The sequence below is a fragment of the Hevea brasiliensis genome, chromosome 3, assembly GCF_030052815.1.
Source record: "Hevea brasiliensis isolate MT/VB/25A 57/8 chromosome 3, ASM3005281v1, whole genome shotgun sequence".
Taxonomy (NCBI): Eukaryota; Viridiplantae; Streptophyta; class Magnoliopsida; order Malpighiales; family Euphorbiaceae; genus Hevea; species Hevea brasiliensis.
In genome coordinates this window covers 502,252-512,165 of record NC_079495.1, presented here as the reverse complement: position 1 = coordinate 512,165, position 9,914 = coordinate 502,252, and the positions used below count along the sequence as shown (strand labels likewise).

Sequence of the window (9,914 nt, the reverse complement as noted above, 5' to 3'; positions counted from 1 at the left end):
TGTTCAAAATGATAGCCACAGGAGCTCAAGAAGTAGGAAGAGCACTAGCTAGAAAGGAGCGAAAGGATAAGCATCAGCCTCACCAAACAAATGGCCCCATGCACCTGGAAATCTAATTCAGCTGAACCCCATTGCTATTTTTCTAACATTTAATTAGAACTTTTCTAGTTTCATCTTGTTTATTGCATTTCCATGCACTGTCAATGGATAACAGTAACTTGGTGGGCTTCTTTTTTTTTTATTCTCTCTCTCTCTCTCTCTCTCTTACAAAAATTGCCTTTTACATTATTGTTGTTTATGCTGTTAATTACTAGTAAATTAGTGATGCAGTTTCCACCTCTCTGCCTGTCCTTGTTTCTGTTTGACAGTTTAGAGAATGTTTTCAACAAGAAATGTAAGGCCTGATCGCTACAAGAAAAATCAACATTAGTGACATAATAAAAACCTCATAAAATGTGTAAAAAAAAATCTCAAAACATTATTAGCGACGCCATATGACACGTCACTACATCAGTGTCTCAAATAAATTTTTGAGACAAATTGCGAGTTTGTATTTTAATATGAATATTTTGTACAAAAGAAAAAAAATTTCCAAATGAAAATATAATTAGTTATTAGTATCATTTTAAATTTACATTAAATTATTGCTTGATAAAATTTTCAAATAAATTTTTGAGACAAATTGCGAGTTTGTATTTTAATATGAATATTTTGTACAAAAGAAAAAAAATTTCCAAATGAAAATATAATTAGTTATTAGTATCATTTTAAATTTACATTAAATTATTGCTTGATAAAATTAAAAGTATAATAAAAAAAAAGTAATAAGTGAAATATATATTAAATTAAATTACAATAAGTTTCATCTCAAACAAATCATATTAATACCTTACAATTATGTTAATAAAGTTTAATATTATAGAGTTAAAATTTACAAGTAAACAGGAAAATAATTTATAGTTTGATTCTTGATAACAAGATATGAGGTCTCCATCACCAAATACCAAGTTCTTATCATCTAATATATCTCTTAAAAAATTAAGATTTCAAATTCTAATAAAATTAGAATTACAAAATCTTTATGAGACTTACAGATTAATTTTCTACCTGTTAGGAAAAACTTGCAGTAGGAATTATAAGTTTAAACAGGGTTTGCCACCATAGATTAAAATTGGACAAGGACTTGCATAAAAAATAAATAAGTATGATCCTGAAATCTTGGTTTTTGTCTTCTATTAAATAAGTAAGTGTGATCCTGAAATCTTGGTTTTTGTCTTCTATTAACCACAATTAGCAAATGAAAGATTGCCAATGAAGTGATTAGTAATGATAGATAGGTAAAATTTTCCTCTAATTCAAGGTGAATATGTTGCACCATGAAAGTGCCGTGTACGGTGGTGGCCCAGTGCTCAAATATGTCTACGACCACCGCGTTGGTTGAAAAGCTGCCCCCTAAATACCTTGACAAGATATATATATATATTTTTTTTCCTTTTGGGTTGTTTGAGATGTGGTCGTGCGAACATTATAACATGTACTTGCTCATATGATGATGAAATCTGGGAACATCTTCAATTATCATCTAAATTATACCTCCCTCAAGACTTTAAAAAAGAGGCTAAATACATTTGATTCCTGAAAAGGTCACTTCGCAATCATGCCGTTAATTGCATTTATTTTTTAAACTTATGAAAGAGTAATTATTAAACTCTTTAATAATTTAATTAAAGTATTACGAAATATCAAAGCGTGTGTAAGTTACTTTTGTATGTCACTAATAACAAGAATTAAATGATTATATTTTTATAAATTTCATGTATTAAATGAGATATCACTAAAAATTAAAATGTCAAATGACTTTTTAAGTAAAAATAAAAAATATTTTTAACCTTTAATAATGACAAATAAAAATAATAATAGATAATAACTAGCTCTTAATAATAATAATAATAATAATAATAATAATAATAGATTCACAATGCACATAACGAATAATAAATAAATTTTAGTAACTATAGATATACATATGAATGTATTAAAATCTCTCTACACTTTTTCTCTCTTTAAAATCTCTCCCAAAACATATACAGTTTTGGGAACGATTGATCTTTCGATGTTTCTCTCTCTCTCTCTTTTTTTTTTTAATGGTATCCTTCCTCTTCTTCCTCCTCTCTCTTTCTTCATTTTCTTTCATCTTTTTGCTTCTTTTAAGTTTCATATAAAATTTTACCAATTTCAGGAGGATCATTTTGCTTTCTTTTGTCAGTTCCGCTCTAGCCTCCCTAGTGAGGTGTTTATGGTTAAAAAGAGAAATAATGCTATATCTTGCAGCATTTTGAATCGATCTACGTGACTTTCAAATTACCTTCATAATGGCTAGTGAATCTTCAACATCAAAATGACTAAGATCACTAGTTTATATATGACTTCAGAAGTTTGATTTGGCCTACCAATAGATCAACAAAGTTTTTGTATACTCCACCTCACTTCAGACTTCATCAGCAACCTCAGTCAGTCCACGTTCAACCTCGATTCTATCAACGTTCCCTTGCATATTTTTAAGTGACTCACTGATCATAAATCTAATTTATTTTTCTTCCTAAAGTTGTATAGAGCTAAGTGCATATAACTGTATTAGAAAATAATTTATTTAAAATTTTAAATATGCTAGATTTTTAGTCTTTTAGTCTAGTCTGAATGTTTAAAAAAAAAAAAAAAGAAGAAGAAAGAAGAAAGAAAGCACTCAATTGCCAAGCAATCAAAACGATATCAATCATTGTTTTCTTGACACAAAAATTAGTTCACAATACCTTGTACAGTACAACTTGTCCCTTGGTTCCATTAGTGCTTCTTCACAATATTAATCTCATAATGTTAACTTGTCTCTTTAGTGCTTCTTCACAATATTCTTATGCGGCTAATCACATCTGAAATTCTACATTCATTCAATTGTATAAAATTTACGAATTTTTCAATTTTATTAAAATTTATAATGGTATAATAAAAAAATACATGTCAAATAAAAATTAACATTTTATTACAATGGTATAATAAAAATAAATCAAATAACGGATTAGAAGATAGGCACGGCATATTTAGATCAAAATCTAAATTGCATCAAAATTAATATGAAATGATTTAACAAAAACCAATTTAAACCGAATAAAAAAAAAAACCAATCATTTTGGTCCCCAATTACAAGTCAAAACTGAATTTTCTTTGTTGAAAAAATTGAAAAATATTCAACCCATTAGATTTAATCAAAACCGAAATTGAGACAAAAAAATAACCTTTCAGTTCGCTCTGGATCACTCGACGCAGAACCGCCCATCCCAATCCGGACCAGCGGCCATGCCTATTAGAAGATCTGTCATTTAAAAAAAACAAACCATCTAAATTGCTAATAATTCATTAAAATAAATGTGCCATCATAATAATTCCTTTTGCTAATAAGCATGTGGAGATTAAGGATTGAGCTAAAGAAAAGAAAGAAGAATGAGCACAATCTCAGCCAAATCACATGATTTCAAACAAAAGGTAGCGCTGATGTACATCAATGCTCAAGAAATTATCAACCTACTATCACGTTTATGATCCTCTGCCTAAATATTATTCAATAGGGGGGAAAACTAGCGTCAAAACTAGATACAATTTGCAAAAGCCATACGGTGCAAACATGCATAAAACTCGAAACCCATTTAATATCATAAATAGAAGGTATCATGTAAACAGGTATTGCCAAAAACAGGAAAGGCTCACGACTTCTGAAAAATCTCGCAAAAACACATCAACAGCTTGTCAATTGGTTACAGGTCAAGGACATCCTCCTCCAGCAGGATCACGAAGTCGACACTTTAAAAGGCATGTAGACCGCATACTCTGCATCTCAAAATTAATTGACACAGCCAGGCTCCTGAATTTGGATTGATGTTTTTGCCAAGCTTGCTTCCAGCTCATTTAACTCATCCATGTCCAGTTCATCATCATCATCATCTTCTTCTTCTTCTTCTTCAACATTGCCCACGGATGTTGCTGAGGTACTTGGTCCATCAGTGGAAGATTTAACATTGGCCTGTATAGGAGCAAAACCAGATGACAAGTCAGTTGAAAAGAAATTTCATTAGCTCTTTGAATAGGTAAAGATCTATTATCAGTTTTATGGATTATAATAACCAAAAAAAAAGACACAACTAAAGGACTTCAAATACATCATAAGCATCAACATTCCATAAGTTAAGCCTATACAAATGCTTGACAATCTTCGTCAGCTCATCAAACCAAGTACAAGTATTACATTAGCAAAGCTATCATTAAGTATAAACAAGCAGGCAGAAGACAGATTGTTTTTCCTCCTGCAACCTTGTCCTGTCTCTCTCTCCTGGCTTGTGTGTTTTGCTGTGCATTGGGTGGGGGAGGAGGGAGGCTAGGCTGTCTATCATATTTCTATAGGAGAGTGGGATGGGATATTCTGAAATTGAACAATTATCACAGAGAAGGTCAGACAGGGCCAGCTAATAAAGTTAACAGCCTTCATCAGCAGATCCATAAAAGGGTTAATGACTACAACATGCATGTACTTCACAAAATTTAAAATTTTTGTGAATTATTTGACAATTATGGCCTATATTCTATGTCCTAGTTCAAATTATAACCAAGGATGAAATTTTGATTCATGGAAATAATGAGTATCAAAGAATAGCATTTATTGATTGAGATAATCCCTTCTCCATCCAACAGAGTTAATATCAAGTCTGAAATTTCATTCGCAACAATAATTGAACCAATCTGATTTCCATCCAAGCCTCATAAAGTGATATTTACTAAAAACTATTTGTTTTAATGAAAGCATCATAACCTGGAAATAGTCTTGCCTACAACTGTAACAAATATATTAAGTATGTGCTATAATAATATATTTCTAAAGAATCAGCTACAATTGTGCTAGGGTTTAGGAACCCTAACAAAGAGAATATAAGAGAAATAGAGAAGAATAGAAAGAATAAAGATAGAACAGATAGAGTAGAGAATTTAGAAGAAAAGGATAAGAGAGAATTATTATTTCTTGAAAGATGATAGGTAATCTTTACAAGAGTAGCTATGTGCTCTATATGGCAGTACTGTTACTCAGTAACTGCCGGTGACACGTCATAACTACTTCTCAGCTACTAGCTAAGTAGTTACACTGAATAACTTCCTATCTAGATCTTCCTTCCAATTCCCCAGCTAGCTAACTGTTTATTTTCCCTCCAATTCACTAACATCTATTTACTCATACAATTCATTTCAGTCTCCCTATTCAACTTCCTGACCCTTCTCCTTTGATGTGTAATAGATTGTTATAATATTAATGATCTCCATATATTACAACAGTTTTTGTGCATTAACCTCATCTAGATGACATGCAAAGGCAACAATCTTTTTTTAATTACTTCTATTTATATGAGCTTGTTTGTTTGAAAATCACATAAGTGGATAATTTACCTTTTCTTCAGGAGCATCAGGTCGTTCCTCTCTTTGATATTCCTCGTATGCCTCAGCATCATCCACAAAAATACTAGCATCTGATAAAAATAGCTCACGGCCACTGGGATGGAAACAAAAGAACAAGTTTATTAGAAAATAATATCTAGAGGTATAAATGCTCACATCTGTCTCCCACACTTTTTCTGTGCGAGTTAAGGAGAGGGGAAGGGGGAGAGCATTTGTGTGCCCAAATGAGTGTGTAAGCCCATAAGGAGCAGGGAAGGGGAGGGGAGGATAATATACCTCATACGATCATTCTTAGCTCTCTCTGCCCTCTGTGCAGCCAAACCAGCATCTCTCTCTTCTATCTTCTTTTGCTTCCATTTCATGAATAACTCAGGAGTCATAGGGGTTGAAGTCGTTACTTTGGCACGCTAAAACCAACAACAATTATTTAGTTAAATACGATTCGATTATAAAAGTAATGATCATAGAAAAAGAATGACACATAATCTGCAATCCAATAAAAGAGAATGATCCTGTTACTAAATGCATGGTATTGACAACTTGAGTAAATATGTTGTCACCTCATTTTCAATCTCCTCCTCAATAGGCATCTTTTCACTCTCTTCCTCTAACAGAGCCTTCATCTGAGATTTTAATACATATCCTGGAGGAAGAGCATGCCGATAATGACAATCTTTACCACCATTTGGGCAGACCCAAAACCAGCCGTATTGTTTCTTCTCCACAGCTTCCAGAAAGTATTTGCAAACCTGTATATATATTCACACACATCAAAAGTCACGCAAATAGAACCACAAATTAGAAGTTCATTTAGACAAGAAAAATTCTATCTCATCATATCAGCGCAAATTATGGCTACAAATTATGGCTACAAACTACGCTTCTTCTCAAGGCTAAAATGATAACCTTTTGCATATTTGTTTTTATCTGGTTTGTCTTTGAGTTTAAGCATGAAAGCAATTGCCTGAATATGTCCATGTCATGAGTTCAGTTTTTCATATATACCAAACTTAAAGAGATCAGACTTTGAAAATCTCATCTTTTCCAAATACCATACAAATCCTTTTTCATCTTACCTTCCTTGACATTGTTTCTTTTTCAGTATGAAGGGATTTAGAAAAAAAAATTGAAAAGAATCTCTCTTTCCCTTTAAAATCCACTATCCTTTCTCTCAATATTTTTATCTCTTCAGTAATATTTTCACACTTGTTCTTAAAACACCTTCTTGGGAGTTTTTTTTTCCCCAATTACTAAATTGATAAGAACTCTCAAAGCACTCTCTCTATATGTCCAGTAGACTTGAAATCATGGTTTTAAAAAACGGCTGTTACATTACGTTACATAATGGTCATTATTTAAAGGCTTTTTGGCTTACCGTTACAGTTACCACCGTTATTTAACGGATTTTTGAATTTGTAATTGTAAAGGCCATTATGGCCGTTATTTAAAAGTAATGGCCGTTATCAACCGTTAACTAATGCTCATAACGGCCTTTACTTTTCCAACTAAGAATTCCAACTAAGGTAACGGTCAAAATCAAGATAATCAAGGATCTCCTAGACACTCATTTTGGTTGTAATAAGGTTAGTTGTTTACTATCTTCTTAGTTATTTTGGTTTTAAATTGATTAATACTAATGATATATAAGAATAATGGATTTAATGTTTTTATTTAATATATTTGTACTTATTATTTAGTTGTATGTCTTAATTTTAATTGTAATTTTGAATATTTATTCATTTCATGAACTTTGCAAATTTAAAAAAAAAAATTTGCGTAACAATGGGCCGCTACCATTACGTTTCGGCCATTACAAACCCATTTCCGTTACTCGCGATCGTGGCCCATTTCCGTTACTCGCGACCGTGACTGCAAACACGGCCGCGACCGTGATTTAAAACTATGCTTGAAATTGCATGGACATATCATCTTTCCAAGTTAGCATACACCCACACGTGTGCAGGTCTATATTTCCACTTTATTTTTCCCAGTCTATCTCCTATTGCCACCCTCATTCTAGTATCAGTTCTTCATGAAACAAATTCCAATTTTTAAAGGAGAAAACTTACAATTTCAGTAGGTTTGTTCTGATTATACTCCGTTTTCTTTGACTCCACAACCTTTTCCAAGGTCTCTTGATCCCAATCCTCCATCGTTTCTTAAGAGAAAACAGCTTATACAAAATTAGAATAAATGAAACATAACTAGATGGAAACTCACAAATCATCATCATCATCATCAATAATAATAATAATAATAATAATAATAATAATAATAATAATAATAACTAAATTTCTTATGCAATAACCTTGGTCACGCTTATCACTATAAATATCAATCTTTTCTCCTTTTCTCTGAACATTCAAATCGTGGGAGAATTTGCATTTGAAACCTTTAGCACACTGCCCCACTTTATAGAACTCGCACAATATAGACTTGGGATCAACACCTGATCACATGGGCTATTAGTACAGGGAACATTCAACCACAATATGCAAATAACAAAAGTTCACAACTCTGCGTTATCCATTCTATTTCATGGATAGAGAATTACCAATAGGAACTTTGGGCTGGCTAACAGCAACCTTGAACAAATCGTTCAGCTCCTTCTCTTTGGCCTTGTCTTCCTCTTTCTTCTTCTGTTAATTGAATAAATAAAGAAATAAATAAATAAATAAATAAAACTCCTAAACAAAATTCAACAGCTCAACAAACTTCTAACATCTTAAAATTAAAAAATAAATAAATAAATTTGCCTTTTCTATAGAAGCAGAAGCAAATTAGAGATCAATTGAATAGAACAGCTTAGATTCGATTAGAGAGTTTAAAAAAAAAAAAAAGAGTAAATAAGGAGAAATAGTACCTTAGCTGCGACCTTAGTAGGGTCGGGTTTGGGCTGTACAGATTGCTTGAGACTCTGTACATATTTCTGTACATTCTTGCTCTTGTTTTTGTTCTTGAGCCCGAAGGTCTTGTCTTCGACGATCTTCTGCTTCTTCGCTATATCGGCTTTTGACTGTTGCTTTGGTGGCATCTCTTATCTGCATCCAACTAACAACACCAAACACACTCACAAAACCGCTACTCCGACGGTGGCTAGGGGCTTCGATGGTGGCGTTCCTTGATAGGACGGTGAGTCGGTGACGCCGCGACGCCGGAGGATTTTAGTTTTTGTAATAGGGAGCTTCGAGAAGGTGCGTCAATCAGGTTAAACTGGCCTATCTGTTCTCCTTTAAAACAAGATTGTCCCATCTTGGTCCATCCTGTCCTAGACCCGAGGCCCAAACACACTACTTAAAAGGCTTTGTCCCAGTACAAACCCTTTCGCGGTCATAAAATATATATATATATATATAATTATTTTTTAATATAAAAATTATTAAATATATAATATTTATGGTTTTGAAAGACTTGAATCGATCAAGTGGTTGGTCTCTCACTATTTTAAGGCCATTCGAAAGCAATTTTGATTTGATTTAAATTGATACAATTCAATGTTTGAAATATATATATTTTTTAAGTTCATTGTTATTGTTGCGCGTGGAAGCATCAAAATATTAATATTTACATAATTTATATTTTTCATATAAATTTATATCTATATATCATCTTTTACTATTAATAATAATAAATTATCAATTATAAATTTAAAATTATATGACTCGTAAACTCAATTATACTTAAGAGAACTTCTCACTATGTAACTGCATATAATAAATATATTAATTAGTTTCCTCAGTATTCTCTAGACATAACTCAATATATTTACTATAATAACTGCTAAAGTGTCTTCAACCCAATTGACAAGAATTTATTATCTTAAATTCTATATCATTTCTCTACCTTGTACCGAAATCTCCCTCCATGATATTGTAATGGGCAGAAGCTCGTCATCAATTGGTAGAGCTAAATCAATTAAATAACATTTTTATCATTCTCCTATTTATAGTGTTAATTTGCTCCATCTTAATCTAATTAGAGTTCCAGTAAGTTTAGGAATAAATAAGAGTTCTACTCGATATAGTAATGTTTCTCTTATTCAAATTAGAAAAAAGTCTCTCTAAATCTCATTAAAATTTTGAGTCATAATTTTAGCAATTGTTTTGATTATATTGAACCATTGGTTGTAATTCAAATCAAATTTACAAATACATATATATATAAAAGAAAATTGGTCCCCATTTAATTTTGGATTGGTTCAATCCTATAAAATGTCCGACTATTACTCCTGATTTTGACTGAACCTATTTCTAACCCAAACTAATATGTGGCCATCTGTAACTCAGATCTAGCTAAAAATGTAAACCAAATTAGGTTTGCGGATGCCCTAGCTTATGTCTACTTGAATACTAATTTTTCAAATTTAATTTAGTTTAATGATAAATTATTTTCAAAATTATAAAATCTTGAATTCAAATTTTATT

The 9,914-nt window shown here is 31.8% G+C and overlaps 1 protein-coding gene across 1 annotated transcript; it reads right to left on the bottom strand.

Annotated features, from left to right (window-relative positions):
* Positions 1-3,496: 3,496 nt before the first annotated feature.
* On the bottom strand, positions 3,497-8,615 carry LOC131178574 (zinc finger CCCH domain-containing protein 11-like). Its single transcript, XM_058143544.1, has 8 exons — positions 8,354-8,615; positions 8,045-8,129; positions 7,799-7,939; positions 7,560-7,648; positions 6,051-6,239; positions 5,767-5,897; positions 5,482-5,584; positions 3,497-4,072 (listed from the first exon to the last, which is right to left on the bottom strand). The coding sequence occupies exons 1-8, from the start codon at positions 8,522-8,524 to the stop codon at positions 3,893-3,895; spliced, it is 1,089 nt and encodes a 362-aa protein (XP_057999527.1). The 5' UTR covers positions 8,525-8,615; the 3' UTR covers positions 3,497-3,892.
* Positions 8,616-9,914: the final 1,299 nt, after the last annotated feature.

What these genes read in the sequence shown, in the direction of transcription:
- LOC131178574 (XM_058143544.1), bottom strand. Translation starts at nt 8,524, where the DNA reads ATGCCACCAAAGCAACAGTCAAAAGCCGATATAGCGAAGAAGCAGAAG. An exon ending in AGAACAAACCTACTGAAATT is followed by an intron (nt 6,240 to 7,559) that starts GTAAGTTTTCTC and finishes ATATATATACAG; the next exon opens with GTTTGCAAATACTTTCTGGA. An exon ending in AGGAGGAGATTGAAAATGAG is followed by an intron (nt 5,898 to 6,050) that starts GTGACAACATAT and finishes TGTTGGTTTTAG; the next exon opens with CGTGCCAAAGTAACGACTTC.